This window comes from Herpailurus yagouaroundi, unplaced genomic scaffold, assembly GCF_014898765.1.
Source record: "Herpailurus yagouaroundi ecotype Mexico unplaced genomic scaffold, PumYag 202, whole genome shotgun sequence".
NCBI lineage: Eukaryota > Metazoa > Chordata > Mammalia > Carnivora > Felidae > Herpailurus > Herpailurus yagouaroundi.
The window spans coordinates 3,014,860-3,039,835 of NW_024412433.1; the positions used below are offsets into that span (position 1 = coordinate 3,014,860).

The 24,976-nt window shown below is 45.9% G+C and overlaps 1 protein-coding gene across 4 annotated transcripts in view; it reads right to left on the reverse strand.

The window, feature by feature from the left end:
- Window positions 1–24,976, reverse strand: part of UBE2F (ubiquitin conjugating enzyme E2 F (putative)) — a 49,152-nt gene that overhangs the window by 15,518 nt on the left and 8,658 nt on the right. Inside the window, exons 2-5 of one of the 4 annotated variants that reach the window (XR_005783179.1) lie at window positions 23,532–23,561; window positions 18,661–18,726; window positions 3,721–3,788; window positions 2,279–2,318 (exon numbers count right to left, since the gene is read on the reverse strand). Coding sequence is in view for 3 of the 4 variants with exons in the window: in XM_040450502.1 (XP_040306436.1) it covers window positions 3,721–3,788; window positions 18,661–18,726; window positions 23,532–23,561 (164 nt within the window). In the remaining variant the exon portion in view is untranslated. The remainder of the gene's footprint in view (window positions 1–2,278; window positions 2,319–3,720; window positions 3,789–18,660; window positions 18,727–23,531; window positions 23,562–24,976) is intronic. The other 3 variants (XM_040450502.1, XM_040450503.1, XM_040450504.1) reach the window with 3 other exon arrangements.

Here is a 24,976-nt window from a genome sequence, read left to right on the forward strand (position 1 = left end):
CCTTACAGTACAACCAAGAAAACTGGGGAAAAAAGTTTCATATAAATTCTAGCTAAGAACTCTTGTAAGAAAAACAAACATCCCAATGGAAAAAGGGGCTAAGGACATAATTACAGTTCATAAAGAACATAAAAAGCTCATAAATAGGAAAAGATATTTAGCACCCTACTTATTTGAGAAACAAAACTTCAAATGACAATTAGATACCGTTTATTTCCTCCCAAAATGGCAAAGATCAAAATAATCAAAACATTCCATCTTTGTGAGGAAAAAGGGAATTTCCAGGCAGTGACGGTGAGGAGGCTGCTGGCATGACCTCTGGGGGGGCGGATTTAATAGTGTTGACGAAGAGCTTCAAACCCGGTATCCGTTACTCCACGGTCTTAATTCCACGCCTACCGGCTTAGGCCACGGGCAGGGGCAGACGTACGGCAAGTGCTGTCTGGGACGCATGACAAAGCTGCTCATGCCAGGGGGGCAGCGAACCGCAGCCTGGTGAACCGAGTGCAGGCGGGCCTGTCTCTGCAAGGGATCTGAGTATGGTTTCTACGTTTTTAAAAGATCGTTTAAAAAAAACCCACATAGTTTGTGACGGAAAAAAAGAATACGTGGTAGAGACCAAAAATGGTTCACAAAGCCTGAAATATTTACTATCTACAGAAAGTCTGGTTCGTACTGTCAACAACTGGTCAACTAGCGACCAACAATAAAGGACTGACTTAAAACCATGACGCGTATAGTGAAGTGTTCTAATGATGATGTAATTATGTTAATTGACATGAAAACGTACGTTAGTCTTGTTATGATGGTAAAATAAAAAAAAGTTACCGCGTTAGGGGTGCCGTGTTAGGGGTGTTAGCAAAGTCCTTACAAAGAACATAAAAGCATAAGAACAAATGAGCGAGGCGGCTCCATGGGGCCCTCCCAGGCTGGCCGTCTCCTCATGCAGATGAAGCACGGGTCCCTGCTGTTTACTCTCACAATCTCTGCCCCAAATGCCCATAACCTACGCATTTTCATATGCTGGTTTCATCTCCTGCACGCAGGTTCGTATGGGCGGAGCGCCCCCCCCCCCCCCGCGGGAAAGTGCGCACCATGTGGCGGGCACTGGAAATACAGCGAAAGAAAGGTGCTCCAGACCCCGCTTCGGGGAGCCGCCAGTGTGGCCGAAAGGGACACCGAGGAGTTAGGTAAGCGAAGATTAATACAAAAAGAGTAAACACAAGTACCTCTGTATCAGCCACGCTCGGGTTCCCGGGGACGGTGTCACCTCCCCCCCCCCCCCCGCCCCAGGGACCACTGTACCGTCTCAGCCTGGATGAGGCAGTGGGACAGGCAAAGGGGCCTGTGGGGGGGGGAGAGGTCCTAACAGTGGCAGGGCCTGGCTCCACCCGGACAGGCTGGCCCCTCCGTGCCCCTTGCTTGAGGACACTGGTTTCATTCCTGATGAAATGAAACCAGCCGATCATTCAGAAATTTCCCAAAGGAGATAGAAACTAAATATAAAAATGTAAAATCATCATAAATCACTAATTAACATAAAAAAACACATCCTCAAGGCCCAGTGGTTTTCTATCTTGTTTATGCCGTGTCCCATTCTCTCCGTTTCTGGAAGAAGTCACACAGGGACAGGACAACATGACAAACATTTTCTCACTACAGAGTGGCCACCCGGTTTGGTGAGAAGGGCACACGCTAGGTAGCCAGGCAGCCCTGGGCAGGAATCCACTTCAGCACCTGATGGTTTATTCTGGCAAAGCTAATGAGGGAAGTTCCCAACTGTAGCCCTCTGGGCCCCAGCTTCCTGACGCATGAACATGAGCGTATTAACGTCCCCCAGGGAACTCCCGGGGAGGGACACAAGTGAGCGGGGGCACCTGGCACATGAAAGCTCTCAACAAAACTCGGTTCCTTCCTTGGCATCTCCTCATGCTCCGCCCTCTTCCGACACTCCGCTACTCAGTGGTGCCTCACGTACCCGCGACAGCGGGTCTCAGATCCCGCAAGGCTTGTTCGAAAAGTCTACCAGCTCATGCTAAGGCCCTCCCCAAGCCACCCCCCTCCTCAAACACTCACTGCCTCTCCAAAAAGACTGTCACAAACTTACCATCCTTTAATTTAACATTCTTTGGATGAGGAATCCTTAGAGTACGTCCAGATAATTGAAAAGTCTGGAATCTTAAGTACCGTATGCCTGGCTGTTTCCAGAAAACATCAAAATAGCCCCTGGAATTGTAAACATCTGTGCTGAAGCCAAACCTTTCCAGCCACATCTCACCTGAGGGAGTATGGGGTTCTGTGGAGCCAGACTCCTCGGTCTGTGATTAGGGAAATATGCAAAGTCAGTAGGTAGCTGGGTGGATGCGTGGACAAAGACCTGAAAGGCCTATTTTCCTGTCTTTGCTTCAAAATATATTTTTTCCCTTACTGCCAACTCTACCCCATCCTCATAAGCTACGTTCAGAAAGAAATTTCAATGTCGTAGCCCCGTAAAGGTAAAGGTTTGGCTTCACACAAAAAAGTGTGACAGCCCCTGGACTGCACCCCATTGGTGGGGCCAGGGCCCAGGGCCCAGGGCAGGGGAGCCTAATCCCACTTGTCAGACAACACGGAGTCACTGCAGGTAAAGTGACTGGACACGTGGTGTCCCCAGTATCCGCAGCCTCAGGTTAACAAGGGGCTTAATTTTACCAGTGGATTTTTCTTTCCTATTTGATAAGCCTAGAGAGGGCTAGGAAGCATCAGGGGGATGTTTACACACATACATATAAATACAAAGTTGTGAAGATGTTCCCAACTGTCACTAGTTTCTCAGGCCAAAGTGAAAACGCTCAACAACCCTCACATCTGAGTTGCTCACTCCCCAACCCTGATTGTTCCTTCAGGTCGACTTGGTCAATCCACCGCACGCAGGCTGCTAATTCTCATTTCTGTACCTGTCAACACAGTTCCAGAAAGTTCGACGTCACCTCAACACCACCCTCCCCTGGTTATGGGCCAACCCAAGTCAGGACAAGTCCAATCCTGTTCCTCCTTAAAGCTCAAATGGCCCGACCACTTTCCCAAAATGACCCTCTCCTTTCCTTCTCTGAATTCACGTAAATTAGTTTCCTGTCCCTGCTCGATAGCTCTGTTGTCTGCTATTCACTGCTTTTCTCACGCTATGGTAACTTTCTACTTTGTCTCACCTTCCTAACTGATAAAGATAGAATGTGACAGCATTTGGTGTGAATATTACCTAGGGTGGGTCTTTGAGAGATTAACATGTAGCTATGGGTATAAATTATGGTTTAAACCTATAAGGCATTCTTCTTTTCTGAAATTCTTAAGTACATGTTTTCTACACTTCGAGGGTTTTGGTGCCATACCGTGAACAGAACTACGGTTTTAAATAAAATGCCTTCCTCTTCAGTGCTAGAATGTAACAGATAGGATTTCCATGAACCATACAGGCAGCTCCCAGGGAAGGTGCCAGCCTAGGCACAGCGGAGGTCCCAGTGCAGGCTGCCTGGCACACAGTAGTCCCAAGTACTTGTTGAGAAATGAATCTCCCCCTAAGGCTCTAAATCCTGCTGACGAGTAACACCAACCAGAAATATTGGCCATTTTGTACTCAGTCCCAGGACTGGGGGGACCCAATGCAGTGGGGGTGTGCTGGGCCCCGGGACGGCCACCCAGCCACGCAAAGGGGAAACAACGGCTCAAACGCAGGCTACTCACCACCATGTTGTACGCATCAGGAACTTCAGTTTCAAACTGAAATTTTCCACCCTGGTAGTAACCCTCATCTATCAAAAACACAAAACAAAACAAAAAATCCTTTAAATTAAAAAAAAAAAGTTAACAGAAAGCAAACACTATGTTAGGATACGGCAAAAACAGAGAATTAAGAGTTAAAAAACAAGACTGCAAGATTCCTTCCTCACGTCACCAAATCCTGCCCCTGCCCTGATGATGAACTTAAATCGGCTCCCCGCGACCCTGCCTGCTGTCTGTCTCCTCGCCGGCCATGTGCGCTCAGGGGAGGCGCTGGCATCCCTCAGTCGCCCAGAGCCGGCCCGGGTAGCCCTGTTCTCACCTTGGCCCCGTCCCACTCGGCATCACAGCACCGGTGTGCCCCCTTCAAACACATCTCATGACAGGTAACCATCCTGGGTAAGCTGCAAGGTCATCTCTTTGCGGCTGGCTGCCCCATGAGAGTGTCAGGTCCGAGGGGTGCTCCAGGCCCTGGGGACAGGCAGTGAACCACACAAGCCCCTGCCCCAGCGAGCGTGCACAGTCAACACTTGCGAGGCGACTGGCTGAGTGCTCGGTGCAGCCCTCTGAACAGAGCGCGGCCCCTGGAACGGGGCTGGAGGGCACCGGTGGGCATGCAGGAGGACGTGTGGAGGCAGGGTGGCACCAGGTCACAGACCCCACAGCACAGTTGCAACTGCGCCAGCCGCCTCTGCTTCTGCTAAGAGTCCACCCACCCCAGGCGAGCCTGGCCTGCGGGTGAATTGTGGGCGCTACTCGTGCTGCTGCCAGCAGAGGGCGCTCACGCCTGCGCTCCAAGCCGGAAACGCACCGGGGTTTTCAGTTACTCTGAACTTCACAATCTGGCAAAATTAACACCATCTTTAATAAGAAAGTTCAACTTTCCCCTAAATATTTATCACTATGAACAAATCAACAATACTACATATTATTGCTTCCCTCAGCTGCTTACATAAAATATTTAACACAGAGTTGTTAGTGTCAAACAGATCATCACTACAACAATTTTCCGAGACTGTGTCAACATTTACAGACCCCAATGTTTTCATTCTTTGCCAGTGTGACAGAGGAGAAAGACCGTATTTCTGTTTTACATTCATCTGAAAAGCAGTGAGGCTGAAATTTATTTCATATTATGGGTCATTTTTAAAGCAAGAACCGAATGACTCATGTTCTTTAACTGTCCTTTTATCACCGAAGTATTCATCTTTTAACTACCAATATAGAAGAGCTCTTAGGAAGATCAACCTCTGCCTTTTGTATTTTTACAGTGTTTCTTAGTCTGCTGGTTTGTCACTGACTTTGTGGTTCAACTACTTCTCACCCTGAAGCCCGTCTTTCTGTGGTTTGTCTTTGGTCCTGTGCTTACCAAGATCTTTCCCAACCCAGATGACAGAAACATCTGATTTCCCTACTTTCTCACAGCGATCTTACGGTTTCATGTACTTTGCAGCCCGCTCACTCACAGGAACGAGGCAGCATGTTCTTCCTCATTGTAGCCTCGACCATCACACGGCCTAGATTATTCTACCCTTCCCCACTCATCTGATACGGCTATTTCTAGCCCTCCCTGGTACCCCTGGATCAGTGACTGACAGCACCGAGAGTCTTTAGAAAAGACTGTTTGGGGGGAAAAATTTTCCCTCCAGATACAAGAACTCTGCAAACAAGGGGCATCGCAGGTATGGAGTCATGAGAGCACAGCCATGCCCACCAGAGGCTCTGCGGCTGCGAGGCTCCTGTGTCACCGGGCGCCCGCCGCGGCAGGGGGGTCTGGCGCTGGGCTCTGCACGCGGTGCGGCGGGCGCTGTGCGTGCTGTCGCCCCGGCTCCCGGTGCAGCGCCGCGTCTGCTCTCGCCTGTTCTCGCTCCTCCAGGCTGTGCTCCAGCCACCGCGTCCTGCCACACTGTGGTTTTTATCTAGTTGGCCTTCCACTTCACGATTATATAGTTTCAACAAGGCTGCCAACCAGTTCCAAAGAAACTGTGCTTTGGTCTAATGCGGGTTTGATTTTACCATACTCCTCTGTCCTAGCCAAGCTCTCATTTAATAATTACTACAATTTATCATCTCTGAACTGGTTGAAGGCACACAGGAAGCGGAGAGTTCTAGTTTTTGTCTGTGTCAGGAGAATGATCTGCTGCTGAGGCAGCACTCCTTGTCTCGTCTAAGGACATACACAGCTTTGGGACCCGAGCCACTCTATTTATTTATTGAATTTGCCTAGAAACGCCATGTCCTACTTAAAAAGCAGCTGGGGAGCAAGCAGACTGTACGGAGAGGAAGCACACTTAAGAGCATCTCTTATTTCCTGTGATTTTCTCGGCGAAGGCCCCAGTGAAGACTTCTTGCTGACCCACCTCGCGGGTCCGGCTCCCAAGCTGGCGCCTTGCAGGGTGGAGACTGAGAAAGGCCGCGCAGCTCTGGACCAGCAGGCACGGTGTTCGTGTACAGCGTCCGTAACCCAGCGTGTGCCACATCCAAGTCTGGGACGGCCCACTGCGTCACTGTGTTAGGCTGCCGCGACTGAAAACCTCCTGCTTCTCAGATAACTGGACAACAGCTCGAGTACAACAGTGAAACGCAGCAGGAAAGTTCCTGGCACCCAGCTCACTGGGCCGGCCTATCCTCGCCCCTCAGGGTTACAAGGAGAGGAACCGTATGCCACTGACTTTCAGCCAGGTTAGGGGTATTCCTGGGAGGAGACTGGCCGAGGGGTATGTGGGCACAAACAGCTCCAGGAGAACCCACTTCTAGGTGGCCAGTGTCCGGGTGCATTCCCTAAAAGAAAGCTGCCTGACAGTCTCACGAGGTCAGACTCCCACCGGCCACTCCTTCCCTCTCCCTTCTCATAGCTGTTCCCACTATAAGCAGAAGGTTGACTTCTCAGCTCTCTTCTTACCATGATGCACTGCCCCAAGGCACAAACATCCCAGTGGACAAAGGTCACAGGAAATGGAGGCACGTGGCAGGGTTGTGCTTTCCCCATCTGACACCCAGTTCTGTTAAGGGCAAAGTATGGTGTTATAAAGAAGACATCCCAGTTCATATTGGAATGTCTTGAATTCAGACATCTTGTGGAGTCTGATGGCAGCATGGATTAAAATTTCACTTAGAGGCTTTGGGGCACACCTGGGTGGCTCAGTCAGTTGGGTATCCAACTTCGGCTCAGGTCATGATCTCACGGTTCGTGACTTCGAGCCCCACTTCGGGCTCTGTGCTGACAGCTCAGAGCCTGGAGCCTGCTTGGGATTCTGTGTCTCCCTCTCTCTCTGCCCCTCTCCTGCTCACCCTCTGTCTCTCTCTCTCAAAAATAAATAAAAACAAAAAATTTAAAAAGTTTTCATTTAGTGAATTCAATCCCTAGAGGACTGTAAAAGAACACATGATCACTGTGAGAAGCAAGCAAACAGGGAATCAATAAGCCACAGGCATATGGCACCTTCTTCTGCCCAGGTGACTGGGTCCAAGCCTCACCTAACTGCCAGCAATTAAACTCGGAAGTGAGGCGGCGGATGGCACATCCTAGAAATAAGTAACACTTCTCCCAAGAGAGAGTGAGTCTGACTGCTGACTGAGCTGACAATCAGAACTGGTTCTGCCTACTAAAGCATCGGAGAGATATTTCTTATTCATTGAATGAGCTAAACCTGCAGCTTCCAGCTTTTGAGGAAGTACAAAGCATTAAATTTTTACATTGGTAAGGGTACAACAAAACCAATATCTCAAAGTTCTCAACTCTTCCTGAGAATCTCAGATAAAACAAGATGCTTCCAAGTGAAGACAGGTATGATTAATGGTCAGCTGACAGGTCTTGGGAAAGTGGCTTTTATGAACGCCTCAGAAACCGTGATGCTAAGGGGCTCTGATGTCTGTGTTCAGAAAGTCTTTTCCAAGTCAGACGGCTTCCAATTCTCTGCTTTCAGCAAAATGAAGGGAGGAACCTGATCTAACAGTCAGCAGAAAGATCAAGAAAATACAGGATTCTGAAGTCCAAGGATGGAATGTCATAGCTGTGACAAAACACCTCCCATGCCTCTCTCATCAGGCAGTCTTCAGTGTCTACATCTATAAAAACAAAATGAAGGAAGAAAACCGGCACTCCTTCTCTGTAGCATAAAGGAACAGTCATGTACAAATTCATCAACCAAATCAGAGAAAAATGCTAACGGTAACTCCATCATTCTCAGATCCATTTCAGATGAAACGCTGTTTTATGTTTAATAACCATCAAAGCTTACGACATCCTGTTTAAAGGCATTCATTCAGCAAATATCTGATGAGAGCTCACGATGTGCCAGACCTTGTTCTGGGCCCTGGTGACACATCAGCAAGAGACCTTCCCACCAGTACAAGCGCACGTTCTGGCGGAAGAAGGTGAAGGAGCCAAGGGAGCAGGAGTTGAAATTTTACACAGGGTGGTCGGAGAGAGCAAAGGCCTGAAAACGGAGGCCATTGGGGTGAAGAACACTCCAGGCGGGGGAGCCGGGTGAGGCCCATGAAAACAGCGAGTATGTTCAGAGAGCACTCCAGCAGCCAGAGGCGAGGCAGGGGAGAGGAGGAGCGGAGGCCAAAGAGACCACAGTAAGAGTGCTGGCTTTTATGCAGAGCCAGGCGGGGAGCCCGGAGAGGGGTCTGAGCAGAGGAGGGCTGGGCTGCAGGCCCTGTGGAGACGACCTGTTACAATAACCCCGGTGAGAGATCATGCTGGTTAGGACCTTGGAAATACTCCGATGGGAACACCACCAGGATCTGCTGACAGATGAGGGTGGGGAGTGGTGAAGAGAGGAGCTAAAGAAGAGCTAAGGTCTCTGACCCCGCAACGCAAAGGGCAGAGTTGCCATCGGGAAGATCAAAAGGCTGCAAGGGGCATCACCGCACCAAGTTCAACATCGGACACGTCGATCTGAGATTTCCTGTCAACATTCAAACAGAGGCGTTGATCACCAGCAGACGATTCTGCAGTGTGGGGGAGGTCGGGGCTGGATGAGGGCAGGGTGGGAACCGTTCAGTATACGGAAGCACTCACATTTCATGAGCTATGAAGGTCCAAGGACGGGACAAAGCCTTAGGTGCCCCCACACCTAGAGGGGTCTGGGAGAAGAGACAGGAGGGGCAGCCAGCACCGAGGAGGAAAAGCAGGAACCAGGAGTTGGTAAGAACAATGACTAACAACTGTTCAGAACAAAATGCTTAAGACCGAAGAGTCTTCCGGTTAGAAAAACTTTTTAAATAACTTCTACACATACATATGGATGTGTGTGTGTGTGTGCACGCGCGTGTATTTACAGAGTAGTAGGACAAGGTGACAAAGTACTTGGCAGAAAAATGTTCACATTAGGATACAATCCTATAGGACGAGTGGAAGAAAAATATGAGTGAGAGGAGAAAAGGCAGCAATGAGCATTTTCCAACCACTGAACTAGAGCTTATTCATATTTCTACAAAAATGCATGATGGTGGGCGTATCCATGCTATTTAGATTCTACTGGAAACATTTTAAAGAGCAATATAATACTTTTATCTTTAAATGTCAATATTTACAACACACTGGAAATTATGTAAATTTCAAGCTTAAAAGTCAGCAAAAACAGCGTCCTTGCCAAGATGAGCTTGTAGACTGGGGTCAGCAAACTCCTGTAAATACGCTTCAGGCTTTGGGACACAGGTCTCTGTCGCATATGCTGTTTTGTTGGCTTTTTCACAGCCCTTCAAATACATAAAAGCCACTGTGAGCCGGAGGGCCGCGCGAACAGTGGCCCAGGGCGGGATCTGCCTCACGCCTGGGATGGCGCCCAGCGTGCCCAGGCCAACGCGGAAGTACCTGAAGACACATCCGCGGTCGGACCGTGAGACGCAGCGTGCGTGAAGCCGGCTCATCTCAGGGAAGGCTCCTGTGGGCTGGACTGTTCAGGGGAGGCTTGGGGGATGTGCCGTTAGGTACACCCTCAAAATCGGGATGACAACCACAACCCTAAGCATACCGACACGTGGAGCACGCACCGCACACGGTCACCTGGGCTCATGCACGTATTCGCTCACCCTGTCTCCACCACTGCGGTGGGACAGGCACATCATCACCCCTTCAGAGAAGAAACTGAGGCCTGTGAAGTAAGAAACTGTCCTGGCCATAGCCCCACAGCTGGCGGGTGGCAGAGCCATTTCCGGCCAGGCTGTCTCCCTGGGATCTGAGGGCAGGTGGGGGCGGGGAAGACAAAGACGCAATGTCCACGAGGAGGGCGGACTGGGCACAGAGCCGCAGCCAGGACTGCCACGAGCCCGCTGTGGGGCCAAGCCGGGGAGGTGGGCGGGTACTTGGCGGTGACATGGGGTCGGGAGCCACGCGGGAGCTGCAGACAAACACGAAGTCAGCTGCTAAAGAAAAGTGAGCACCCTGGGACCCGATGGAGGCTAATTTACGTGTGGAGGTAATATATATGTAAGAGATATTAATATAGACCATTGGGGTCCCAGGCAGGAGTTATAGAAAAAATATTTAAAGAAACGGTCAAATTATTTGTGAGTTTGACAAAAACCAAAGCTACAGATCTAGAAAGCTCAGTAAGCCCAGGTAAGGTCAATAATCACATCAAAGAACATCACAGACAGACTGCTAAAAACGTGATAAAGAGACGGTCTTAAAAGCAACCAGAGACTAAAATGCACCCATAAAGCGGAACAAAGAATGAGCACTGACTACTTATAAGAAAGAATACAAATCAGGAGGCAGCAGAATGAGGTCTCTACAATAATGAACTCGTCACCGGGGGGCTGTACTACAGACAAATCCAGAACATCCAGGATGTTCTTCAGGCAGAAGGAAAAGTAACAGATGGAAATTCAGACCTAAGGAAGGAGTGGTGACTACGCTGGGAAACAGATAAAAGAAAACAGGATATGGAAGGCTGGGTCACAGAGTACATAAAGGAGACAGGACAACCGTAAAAGGCAGGCTGGGTAGGGAAATGGAAATATCCTACTATCTGTCTAAGCCTCCACCTGAAGAACTGGGGGAAAAAAAGCCAAATTAAGCTGAAAACAAGCTGAAGGAAGGTAATAAAGATAGGATCAGAAAACAAAAAATGGTAGAGGAAAATCAATAAACCCAAAAGCTGGTTCTTTGCAGAGACTGATAAAATCGATAATCCTCTAGCTAGCCTGATCAAGAAAAAAAGAAAACACACTTTCACTAATAGGAGTTCAAGGAGACTCCACAGAACTTTATAGGACAAGATATTAAGAACAACATTATACCACTAAACTTGAAAATGTGGACAACCTTAAGAAAGACACCAATTACTCTATCTACTAGAGAAAGTGTATTCATCCTTAAAATGTTACCACAAAAACAAAACACAACCTTCCAGAGCTAGGTAGCTTCCCTGGCAGATTCTACCACTGAGTACAGAACCGATACTAACTCTTCATCCACAGTCCCAGGAAACAGAAGGGAGCACTTCCCCCTTCACTCTGGAGGGATGGCGGGGGGAGGGGAAACAAGATCCTTCTCTTGCCCCACATAAAAAAAGAACTAAGTCACAGACCAAACTGTGAAACGTAAAGCTAAAAAATACTTGGAAAAAAAACCCACGAGATCTTTGTATTTCTTCGATCTCTAGGACACAGAAAGCACAGCTATTTGTACTGGTTAGAACTGTTACTAGAATTCATCACCACGAGCTCAGTGGCTTAAACAACACAAATTTACTATCTTCGGTAGATCCGAAGTCCCAAACAGGCAGCGTGGGGCTACGATCAGACAGCGGGCAGGGCTGCTGCGTTCCTTTCTGGTGGCTCTTGCCCCATCTTCAAATTCAGTGATGGCCAGTGGAAATGATAATACACACAACCAAATGGATGCATCTCGAAAGCACTGTGCTAAACGAGAACACCCACAGACAAAATGCTCCATGCTGTTTTGGTCCATTTACATGGCATTCTGGAAAAGGCACAACGACAGGAACAATGACCGCCAGAGGCTGGGGGACCTTTTTGAGGTGACGGAAACATTCTCTATCTCGATTATACTGATGGTGACACACCGTCCAGATGCAGGGAACACCCCAGAACAGTGAACTGTCCGTCAATTAGACCTCACTAAACATGATTTCTGCAAAAGATAAAGAAAAAACCTATGCCACATAAAAGGCACTAAGCGGTGGGTCAGGAAACCAAGTGTGCTGGCAATTTTTACAATGCCAAAAAGTTCAACATCTAAACAGCTTTATACACATTATATATGTTTTTACTACTGACCATCAGAATAGGTTTTAAGCATGGTAATGAGCAGTTTTAAAAACGGGAAATCAGATATTTAACTTCACAGTCACTCCAGGAAACTTGAGCGTCCCAGGAAAGAAATGTGCCTCGGAGTCATGTGAAAGGCAGGGGGCATAAGCTACTATAAGAACAGAGTTTTATCAGACAAGTCACTTACTCAGTGTGATGGTACGCAAGGAAGCATCATGTCAACAGAGCTCTTGGAAGGAGCCAAGAAAAGAGCAGCGAATGTTCTAACAAAGATTAGCTGATGCTAGGACAGAAAACTGACAGTCTTAAGAGCTCACATCACATTTCTCTTACATGTAAAGAGAAGAACTGCCACCTGTATTTCTAGGGTTATTGGAAAGAAAAGACTTCGCTAGGAAAAAGTCTGTTCCTCTTCCAATCTGTCCCTCATAATGGTTATCTCCATATTAAAATTAAAAATCAAACTAGAAAGAACCAGGGAGTACATGCTCCGGGTCTGAAACCTTGACATAGTAGCTGTGACCACCACCTGAAGTTCTATAAGACTGCAGAGCAGGTCAAGCCAAGGCCTGCATCAGTGCTGTGCTCTACGCCCATATGTGTTTAAATCTCCATGATTGCTGAAACGTTCCAAAATGTTCACGAGTGGAAACAAACCCATCTTTCAGGCTAACCAAACATATTTCTTTTTTCAGAAATTGGGATCTTACTTTATTTCACATTTAGAAACTTTTCTAAGTCCAAAGTTCTGAAACAAAGCTAAGAATGCACCACTAACCAGACATTAATACGGCTAACAGATATATCAGTTAAAATTTTATGACTTAATGTAAGCTACACTTTTATTGTCATGTACCAATTAGGGTGTTTTTATAAATTAAATGTTCAAATTAAGTAAACACGGATCTAACAATTAATACATTTAGAAACCAATTTAGGTGAACATACACAGTAATACACAAGATTTACAATGCAGCTATAGAATTCCCTAATCAGAATTTATATATATGTAACACTAATAAAAAAAAATGTTATTATGTTAAAACCCCCCACGTATTTAATAAAGAACTTATATCCAGTTATATAAACCTTACAATTCGATAATAGGACAAGCAACCCAATTTATAAATGGGAAAAATATTTGAATAGACACTTCAACAAAGAAGATACACAAACAGCAAACAAACACAGGAAGAGATGCAAGTAAAGGTCACAAGGAGACACACACCCACGATAATGGCTGAAATTGAAAAGACTGCCAAGATGTCCGCAAGACTGTGAGGGAACCGGAATTCTCATTCACTGCTAGCAGGACTGAAAAACAGTACTTACACTTTGGAAAACAAGATAGCAGTGTCTAATAAAGTAAATTTACTCTGAGCACATAACCCAGTAATTCCGTCACCAGGGGGAATAAAAACATGCTGGCAAAGACCTACATGAGAAGGTTTGACAGCAGCTTCACGCATAATAGGTCCGAAGTGGAAAAGACACAAAGGCTTATCAACTGGTGAACAGATAAACTGGTATACACTCACAGGATAAAATACAACTCATCAAAAAAAGATACAATACTGATTAAAAACAACATGGCTGACACTCAAAAATATTAGGTTAAGAATGTAACCTACACCTCAACCAATATTGCGTAAAAAATTTTTTTAATCAACGATCTAAGTTTCCACCTTAGGCAGAAAAAGAAAAGCAAATTAAACTCACTATAAAAGGAAGGAAATAATAAAGATAAGAGCAGAAATCAATGAAACGGACAAACAACTGAGAAAAACAAAAATGAGTTCTTTGCAAAGATCAACTGGATAAACCTCAAGCTAACATGATCAAGAAAAAAAAAAAAAAAAAGAAGACCGAAATTACCAATATCAGGAATGAAAAAGGGGACATCAATACAGATCTTACATACAACAGTAGAGTAAGAGAATATTCTGAACAACTTTTAGATCAATAATTCTTTAGGTGAAAGAGACAAATTCCTTAGAAGGAAAAAAATCACTAAAGCTGACTTAAGAAACACAGTAGATGAATAACCCTGTGTCTATTTTTGAATTCATAAGTAAAAACTTTCCAGAAAGACAACTCTAAGTCCAGACTACTTAAATGTGGAATTCTGTCAAATATTTAAGGAATAAATAATACCAATCCTATGCAAGCTCTCAGAAAACAAGAGGGAACACTTCTTCAGTTATTCTACTAGGCTAGCATTGCTGATGCCAAAACCAGACCAAAAAAAAAAAAAAAAAAAAAATCACAAAAGAAAACTACAAACCAACATTCCTTATGAATATTGACATAAGATTCTGTATCAAAATATTAACAAATTTCATCCAGCAATGTAAAAAACAAACAAAAAACAGATAACATACAACGACCAAGTGGCATTTACCACAGGAATATAACGTTGGTTTAACATTCAAAAATCAGTAAGTGGAATTTACTATATTTACAAAATAAAGGAAAAAAATCATATGATCATCTCAAATGATGCAGAAAAAGCATTAGAAAGAATTCAACACACGATAAAAACTCTCAGCAGACAGGAAAAAAAGGGAACTCTTTAACCTGATAAAGGACAGATAAAATCATATTCAATGAATAATGAGCACTTTCCCTTAGGATCAGGAACAGGGCAAAGACCTATGCTCTCACTACCTCTTTCACAACTGTACTGGAGGTTACAGCCAGTGCAAAAGAAAAAGAAACTGAAGGCATACACACTCGTAAAAAGAGAAGTAAAAACGTCCTTCTTCACAGATGCAATGATCATGGGTGTAAAAATCCTAAGAATATATTAAGAAGCTACTGGAATTTAATAGGTGAATTTAGCAAGATAATAGGACACAGGATCAACGTGTTAAAAAATCAATTGTATTTTCATATAATTAGCAACAAGGAAAATGGAAATTTCAAAAATACCATTTACAAAAGCTTAAAAAACATGAAATACTTGGTATTATATTTAAAAAAAAGTTTAAAAAATTCCACTTATAACAGCTTAAAAAACATGAAATACTTGGTATTATATTTAACAAAGTATTTGCAAGGCCTATACACTGAAAACTACCAAATACTGCCGAAGAGAAAGTAAAGCAGATTTACACGACTCTGCTCAAGCTCGGGAAGACTCAACACTGCTATGATGCCATTGCGTGCAAAACTGATCCATCTCAATCAAAATCCCAGCACTGGGGAAATGCAAATTAAAACCACAATGAGATACTATTCATACTCAAATACTGATAAGTATGTAGAACAACTGGAACTTCTCAGTCATTGCTGGTCAGTATATAGCAGTACAACTCCTTCAGAAAATAAATTCTTAAAAAAGTTGAGTACACATGTAAGATTCCATTTATATGAAATTCAAGAACTGGCAAAAGTCATTTACGGTAACAGAAATCAGAAAGGAACTTTGGATGGGTAGCCAGGGGCAAGGAGTTGACTGCAGGGGCAGAAGAGAATTTTGGAAATACCAAAAGTATCTTTACTGGGCTTGTGGTTATACAGGTATATACATTTTTTCAAAACTTAGTAAAGCTGAACAGTCCAAATTAGTACATTTTATTGTTCGTCATTTTATACCTCAGTAAAATTTCTTTATAAAGTAAAAACTGGGGTGCCTGGGTGGCTCAGTCAGTTAGTTTAAGTGTCCGACTCTTGGTTTTGGCTCAGGTCATGATCCCATAGTTCGTGAGTTCGAGCCCCACATCGGGTTCTGCGCTGAAAATGAAGCCTGCTTTGGGTTCTCTCTCTCTCTGTCTCTGTCCCTCCCGAGCTCTCTCTCTCAAAATAAATAAATAAACTTAAAAAAAAAAAAAAAAAGTAAAAACTAAACTTAAAAAAATTGTTATTTAAGTCCATGTTCCCCTCTGCCTAAAAGCTCCACGTCACAGTGGAGCAGGCAGGCCGAGGGGACCCGTGCAAGTCAGTGGGGCAACTACGACCTGACCCAGTTTTTCAAACTGTGCCTCCAACTTCACAGAAGACTCCAGGGAGCATTTCGGCAAGTCTTTAGTGTTTGCTTTGTTTCGTCTCATTTCACTTACTAGTATTTTTTCTTATTTTGTGAGTTGACGGACACCTTTCTCCCCCTTAAGTTCAGTTTTCCTCTATCACCAAAATACATTTCCGTCTTTCCTCAGAAGAGTACATTTACTCCCAAGCACGAGGGATGTTCGAAAAACAAAACTACGAACACGTTACCTAGTATGAACAGAACTTTCTTGCCAGGAGCCAGATAAAAAGGAGATTTGCGCTTCAAACGCAGATGCAGTTCTCCCACCCTGACCACCCAAGTATCCAGACTTTCTACCTTATTGCGTTTTCAGACTACTGGCTGCCAATGAGGCGAGTTCAAGACCATGTGCTTCAAACACGGTGAAAACTTTCTCACTCAGGCATAGTTATACAATTTCTTCCCAATACTAAGAGGAGCATGACTCCAAGAAATTGTTTTAATACCATGACGTTAGACAAATTTTTAGGGTTGACAGATCTCTGCCATGTTTCTTAATAACAAAGGGCAGGAACCACGGCAGCTTTCGGACTCACTAACACCACAAAATAAGGGCACACAGACAGCATCAGAAGGGCATGCTGAGCAGACAGCTCAGTGCGATAATCGTGTCCCTAATGTACACTTATTACAAATATAAATGCTAAGGTACTGGGGCGCCTGGGTGGCTCAGTCGGTTAAGCGGCCGACTTCGGCTCAGGTCATGATCTCGCGGTCTGTGGGTTCAAGCCCCGCGTCGGGCTCTGTGCTGACAGCTCAGAACCTGGAGCCTGTTTCAGATTCTGTGTCTCCCTCTCTCTGACCCTCCCCCGTTCATGCTCTGTCTCTCTGTGTCTCAGAAATAAATAAACGTTAAAAAAAATTAAAAAAATAAAAAATAAAAATATAAATGCTAAGGTACTAAGTAGTTACAGGCATCAAAACACAAGTTACTCTTGAATCTGATGGAAAGGTGAAGACCGAACCGTAACAACTGTTAACTGTGCTCCACTTTTGAGAACAGTAAGAACATCAAAGATGGTGTCACGTACACAATCTCGATAATCATAACATCCATGTGATTCCATTAAAAAAATGCGGTTAAAAAAAGACAAAGAAAAAAAGAGAAACTCTTATTCAGAGGCTGGACTTGACACAAACCCACTCGTGTCAGATGATGACAAGCCCGACAAACTCAACAAAGGTCTCTGAGCGGCCGGGGAGGACCACAGAGCCCACGCCTCGGTGGTGTGCAGAGCAACGGAATGCCTGCCAACCACTGAAAATGCCCGACAAAGGCAGAGGCAAGAAAACGTTTTTATGACAAACACACGTCTGAGACCACTCAGTACACAGAACCAATCTTCATCCCCAGAAGAATTTCTGAAAACACTGCATTACTTAACAATGATAGAAAATGACTTCCGGAATGGTGACCTTGAGTCAACAGCCCTTGCTAAAAACAGCACAATGTGCAGTATGTGCTTTATGAAGGCAGCCAGAGTGGTTATAATTGTCATCGTTTCCTAGTTTCAAGTCCTGAGCTCCGGTTATCTCTCAATGTCAGGCATGTAGAAGCCTGTGCTCGGGTTATCACCCCTAGTGCTGTCTTAGAGGAAATGGTATCAGATAGAGTTTACACCCATGTCCAGCGATGTTTGTAGAACCACCAAAGGGATTCAACGAATTTTTAAGTTTTCAAGCACGTTTTGAAAATGAGGTTTCCCGTTATTATAAAACATCTTCAACAGAAAATAATCCATCCTACCCGCAGGGAGATAACTGCCAGGTCTTATTTGTAGGGTCATTATCGTCCACTGGAATTCTGTATTTTCTTCGACTTTCTAATTGGCTAGTGACGCATCATTCTCAGTTTCTCACTCCCTTTCCATCCCCTAAATAAAAGAACACCTTCCATTTCCTCCACAACGCTCCCTTCCCCACCCACCCCACAGGAGCACCGACTGGTCACAGCACAGCACCCACTGCCCGACGTCAGCACTGGTGGGCTGTGCCGGGTTGGAATCTGCGATGCTTAGAGCCACACGGCAATGAGGAAACAGAGTCCTCCTTCTTACTGCGCAGTCTGACCGAGGAGGAGTACGTTACCATCCTGGAGCACCTGGAGCTTAGACTCTTATCAGCCCTAACACAGACAGCCGGTAATCTGCTCCCTCCCCTGAGCCAGACCCTGGGCTGGAACGCTTCACGCCCACTATTTCCATTTAACCCTCGTAACTGTCCCGTGAGAGAGGTCCTCCTTGATGCTCACTTTCTAGCTGGGCAGGCTGGGGCAGGGAGGTGATTAAGCAACCCGAACCCTGATCACACAGCCACGAGACAGGAGCACCAATCAGGATGTCAAAGCTCACAGTCTTCACAGCGCACCAACTGCCTCTGTGGCCTGCGCTCCGGCCGTCAGTCTGTACTTCACTTCTGGAGTTCCCACTGAATGCTACAGACTCCCTTTATCCTGCTTTATTTGACTACAAGGCACGTATCTTCTCTTCGTGCGGCATGAGGTCATTACTGTCTTAACTTTCAAAAAGTCAGAGGCAAATCAAGCCAAATATCATAGATCTGGGCAGCCTTGAAACTTTGCTGTTTGAAAATCACTGTGACACTTAAGTGTGGAAGAACATTACCTGGGGTTACAGTTAGCTGAAAGCAGTGGAGCTTGTTTGGATCAGGAAAATGCACTTTACACGTACCTGCAAAAGAAACAGCACATCAGGAAGGTCTGACAGCCGGCAGCAGCCCTACACAGAGGCTGACCTTGAAACACGCGTGGCGTTGAAGGTGCTGGAGGCGTCTGTAGACCCCTCCTCGCTCTTGGCGTGTCACTAACTGTGCCACTATTGCTAACACTGCAAGCCGGTGGCTTTGCCATGGGTGTCCCTCCTCACGGTCCCGCCCCCTTTAATTCCAAACTGAGATGGCTGCTTTCAATCTTTTAATGATCACTGAAAACTAGGATCTTTCCATTAACTTTAAGAATAATGCTACTTTAGTTTGTAAAGGGAACACCACACTTCAAGGAGATTAATACGTGTGGGTAAGGCTAACTAAACATGGCAAAACCAGAAAAACGCAGGCCAAACTTCTGGGCTGTTCAACCACCACCACACTTATTCAGACCCATCACAGTAAATGGAAGCTCAAAAGGTGTCCTTGAGGGGCATCTGGGTGACTGGCTCAGCCCGTTAAGCATCCGACTTTGGCTCAGGTTATGATCTCACAATTTGTGAGTTCAAGCCCCGAGTCGGGCTCTGTGCTGACAACTTGGAGCCTGGAACCTGGTTCAGATTCTGTGTCTCCCTCTCTCTGTCTGTCCTTCCCCTCCTCATTCTGTCTCTCCCTCTCTCAAAAATAAACATTTACAAAAAAAAAAAAAAAAAAAAGGTGTCCATGAGGTTAGCTAGCACCCAGTTTACCTGGCATTAAAAAAAAAAAGTTTCACAACCCAAGTAGTAGCTCAGCTTGCTTTGTGGATGAAGGGATGCTCTGCTCAGACGGCAGTGCCCTATGCCCCCTGTGCCACACTGGAAGGGGTCTGGTCAACCGGGACAAGGAGTTCCCATAGGAGAAGAGGGAATGTCTAGTGGTGCAGATAGAAGTTGGCCACATCCTACATCTGTTCCTTCAAACAAAGGGTATAGAAGAACAGTGAGTACACAAGGAATAAACACCCACTATACTGGGAAGGAATATGTAGAAACTGTCTATAAAGTCAGAAAATACTACACTGAACTCCTTGGATCGCCAGCTGACTTTATTTCTTACAAGTCTCACTGCAAACATTTTGCCTGGTTTTATAATGGTATGAAATTTCATCGAAAACAGGACAACTTCAATTTTGACTTGGAAATGGCCCTTAGAGATCATCTCGTCCAATATCCTCAAGCATGGGATGATACAAAGGTCCAGAGAGGTTCGGCAACCAGCCCAGAATCACACAGGTTATCAACAAAAGGTTTAGTTCCCAAATTAAAGACTAGTTCATGGCTCTTCTCCTCATACCACACCTCACCTCATGACTTCAGAAACAGGCTGGTGTGATGCGTAAAAGCCATACAAAACTGTTAGCAGGGTTTCTTCCTTTATCAATCTCTGAGAAAATCATTGTAGGGTGAAAGGTAACTTAGTCTACAAGAGCAAGAAAGGGTCTTAGAGATTACACCGTCACATTCCTTATTTTATAAACAAAGAAACTGGGAGCCATGTGCCCAAACCGCACGTGTGAACTGCACATGGAATAACTGGAATATGCTTCGTTCTTCCTAATCTTTCTTTTTAAAAAATTTTTAATGTTTATTCATTTTTGAGAGAGAGAGAGAGAGAGAGAGAGAGAGATAGCATGAGTGGGGGAGGGGCAGACTGAGAGAGAGACACAGAATCCGAAGCAGACTCCAGGCTCTGAGCTGTCAGCACAGAGCCTGACGTGGGGCTTGAACCTACAAACTATGAGCTGATGTCAGACGCCCAACGGACTGAACCACCCCAGGCACCCCATTCTTCCTAATCTTAACTTGAAATGATAAATGCTATCTTTCCAGTGAGATGTATGTAACAAAAATGTACGACAAGGGTTTAGAAAATGTTCACGGATCAGCTGAAGTTGGCATCATTCATTTGTTTTTAATACTTGGCATTCTCCTTCATTTTGGTAAAGGTATAGATGTAGAAACCCATCCTTCTAGAACAAATTGGCCCACCAATAATAAATAAGTTACCAGGTAGATTAAAAAACAATAAAACTACCGAAAGAACCTAACATCTTAAAACTCAAAAAAAGCCTAACAACGACCACAAAAAGTGAAAAGTCAGGTTTTCGTTTTAGTTCAATGCAAGGGCTGTATGAAAACCCGGGACCCTAGCCTTTCCTCTGCCTGCAGGCACAGGCTAGCACGTTCATGCTTCTATCTATGTGAGAGGGAACGTGTGGTTTCGCCAACAGAGAGACCTCTATAAACTTGCCTGCACAGAGCTCCAAACTAGTTCTCAATGCGATGCGTACAAGCAGCACTCTCACATGGCAAGTTATTTTCTTTTCCTTCGTTAACACTTTAGAGAGATACTAAGGATTTATTCTCCGGTGGCTCCTTGTTTGCTCTGTGATGAGATCTGTACTTTTGGAAAGCATGGCTTACTTGTACAAACGAACTTAGACTTCCCTGACTCTGACGGGGCAGAGGGAAGGGGGAAAGTGAGAAAAGAGGCAGATAGCGCATACTTTTTTTTATCTGATACCTGGGCCATCAAGGCTAGCAAGCTACCTTTTTCAGACCTAAGGTAGTAATTAAAATTCTGGCTTGAGAGCCAATTACACAGTTTTTATAATTTTTTTAAAGTAAGTTCCAGGCCCAACGTGGGGCTTGAACTCACGACCCTGACCTCAAGAGTCACATGCTCTACCGACTGAGCCAGTTTTTTTTTTTTTTTTTTAATTTTTTTTTTCAATGTTTATTTATTTTTGGGACAGAGAGAGACAGAGCATGAACGGGGGAAGGGCAGAGAGAGAGGGAGACACAGAATCGGAAACAGGCTCCAGGCTCTGAGCCATCAGCCCAGAGCCCGACGCGGGGCTCGAACTCACGGACCGCGAGATCGTGACCTGGCTGAAGTCGGACGCTTAACCGACTGCGCCACCCAGGCGCCCCATGAACCAGTTTGTTTTTAAACCAAAATTTTAGATAAAGCTGAAGCTATCCTTCTCTACGGGCTAAAACCCAACAATCTCTGTCAGAGTCTTACTTAAGGACAAAATGAACCATGTGTAAGCAGTAACTTCTTATGGTCTTTGATTAAACATATGCACGTGTATATACAGAAACCCTTTAAGAGAACCCCAAGACACTTCCTTCCAGTTTTGACTAGAAGAAAACTTTGAGGTCAAGCAATTCAGGGATTCTTTTTTTTTTTTTTTTTTAATGTTTATTTTTGAAAGAGAGAGAGAGAGACAAGGCGTGAGCAGGGGAGGGCAGAGAGACAGGGAGACACAGAATCCGAAGCAGGCTCCACGCTCCCAGCTGTCAGCACAGAGCTCGACTTGGGGCTTGATCTAACCTGAGCCGAAGTCGGGTGCTTAACCGACTGAGCCACCCAGGCGCCCCTAATTCAGGGATCTTTAAGACATTTTTGACTGAGACCCCCACTAAGAAGCCTATTTTATATCACAACCCACCACACTCATATGTAAATACCATACATTAAAAAGAATTTTTCAGGAAACTGTGTGTACTTACCCTTACAAATGATTCTGCAACCACTTCAGGCGCACCCACCACCGTACTTCTAACTTTAGTTGGTGGTGGGAACGGACCCTCTCTGACCCGTGTCAGGTGGGCCAGATACCAAGTTCTCTCGAGCATTCACCCAGACCAGGAGACCAACGTACAAAATATTTCGCCTACACTGACAAACATCCTCAACCTCAGAACTGTTTTTTCTTTTCTTTTCTTTTTTTTTTTAACATTTATTTATTTTTGAGACAGAGACAGAGCATGAACAGGGGAGGGTCAGAGAAAGAGGGAGACACAGAATCTGAAACAGGCTCCAGGCTCTGAGCTGTCAGCACAGAGCCCGACACGGGGCTCGAACCCATGGACCGTGAGATCATGACCTGAGCCGAAGTCGGACACTTAACCGACTGAGCCACCCAGGCGCCCCAGAACTGTTTTTAACCAAGTATGATGATAAAAAGTCCTAATTCAAAAAAATACTAAAATGGTCAAAGCTTTCAGGCTTTAGTGGTCTTACACAATATGCTAAGTTTGGGAAGGGATTAGTAACAGGAAAAAACCGCACCTTTGACACATCACACAAATGAGCTGCCTGGGGAGTGAGCCTGCTCACAGGTGAAGACCACACCATGGGTCTCTGTGCCTGGGCAGGAAGGACTGAGCACGGTGAGGACAGCTGGTGACATGGGGGTACATGGCCACCCCAGCCCATGCACAGAGATAAATTACAAGTAAGCACTTTGTGGACCAAAAAAGTGGTGCCGTCACTCACAAAAATAGGACTGTCTCTCATCGATTTATATCTTTTCACTCAAAGAGGACGTGGGACACGGGCGCCTGGGTGGCTCATTCGGTTGAACATCCAACTCTTGATTTCGGCTCAGGTCATGATCTGATGGTTCGTGAGATCGAGCCCCGTGTCTCTCTCTCCCTCTCTCTCTGCCCCTCCCCAGCTCATGCACGTGCACTCTCTCAAAAAAAAGGACAAAAAGACGATGTGGGACAGAATGCTGTGGAAGAGACACAAAACCTAGCCAAAGCACCTCTGCCATAACAAGGAGAGAGACAGCACTGCCGTGCTGCTCTCAGAAAGACGGTAAATACCTCGCTCTTATCAGAGCCCTGAAAAACTTCCACCTGTTTGCACAAAATTAAAACTTACTCCTAACACACAAAACCAGGCTCTGGGCTCTGCAAGATTATTGCAACGTAAAAAGCTTCTCCGTGCAGTTACCCTGCAGCATTTCCGGTCTGAATGTGGACGCTGTACTTACACGGTAAATTAGCCTCAAGCTCTGCAACCTCTGTGGAAACAAAGAGACCGTCGTTAATATCCATCAGCTCTGCACAGAAAATCCCTGCTCTAACCTGGCAACTTCTTCCGGAACGCCGCGGAACAAAACAGACCGAAGTAACTGAAATCTACACTTGGTCTACTGTTTAAGACTTCAAGCCGTGGAATCGCTTTCAAATACACAAAGGGACTTGCGGGATGCCAGCAGATACGGTCACAGGCCCTTGAAAACGTACTTGGTATAAATGAAAATACTTTAAAATTCACATAGAAATCCCCCATAGGTAAACGGTCACTGGAGTCTTTTTGAAAGTCTTGTTCCCCCACACACAGGAACTGCTGCCCTTGGAACGTGATTTATATACGCACCTGTGTCTCTTCTGGTTCTTTCAAACCTGTCTTCCCATGCAGGCTTGCCCCGTGTGTGCTGCAACTTTTCCAGCGAGAGAAAACTCTGCCTCCTGCCAGGGTCTGCTATCTGTTAACATCTCGAGACTGCCCAAGGAGCGGGGCTCGGTGCCGCAGTCCCCGGCCCCTTCACTCAGCAGTGAAGCCCAGCGCCCCTCTGTCGGGACAAAGCTGCAGACACCCCACTCCGAATGCTAAGAGCGGAGCTCTGGGGATACCCGGAAAGAAGCAGGCAGGCAAGTCATCGGTGCCTCAGACACAACAACGTGCTCTGGGGTCCTGGGGGCACAGAGGCCCCCACCCACTGTGGAGACTAGAGGAAGGAGGTCTATGGGCCAGGCTTTCAAGAATAAGTAGAATTAAGTCCAGCAGAAGAAGAACGAAAAGGTTTGCCAAGGAGGTAAGTTAGTGACGGGCAAGAGCACGGAGCACAGACTAGCACAGGAAGGAGAAGGTGTGCAGGGCAGCCAGAGCGACGGGCACAAAACGGCAGAGCAATGAGAAACCAGGAGGGCTCTGCACACAGCCTGGAGTTCTCAACTTGAATCTGCAGAAATAGGGAGCAGAGGGTCATTTCTACCAAGTTTCCAAACTTTCCTCGAGAGGACAACTTCAGAAAGGGCAAAGCGGAGGTCTGGCGACCTATGACACGAGGCGGCCAGGGCCTAGCAAAGGCAGGGACAGTCAGAGAGCCTGAGGGCACAGGGTCTGCCCGCTGTGTGGGGCGGGTCCGAGATGGCACCGAGAGCTGAGCTGCTGGGGAAGTCCTGGGAGGAAGAAGCTGCAATCCGGGCGCACAGCCAGGGCCAAAGAGACCCCGTGGTGACGCCACCTGGACCTCATGAGACTGACAGGGGAGGCTGGCAAAAAGAAAGAAGCTCGGCAGAGAGCACAGAGTCACTCAGGACAAACAGGAGGAAAACGAGGACACGTGGGGAACGTAAGTGATTCAAGAGACAGACTGGTCCCAGGGAAATGAGGCCCCGGTCGAAGCCACCGGATGCGGATCGGACCCCG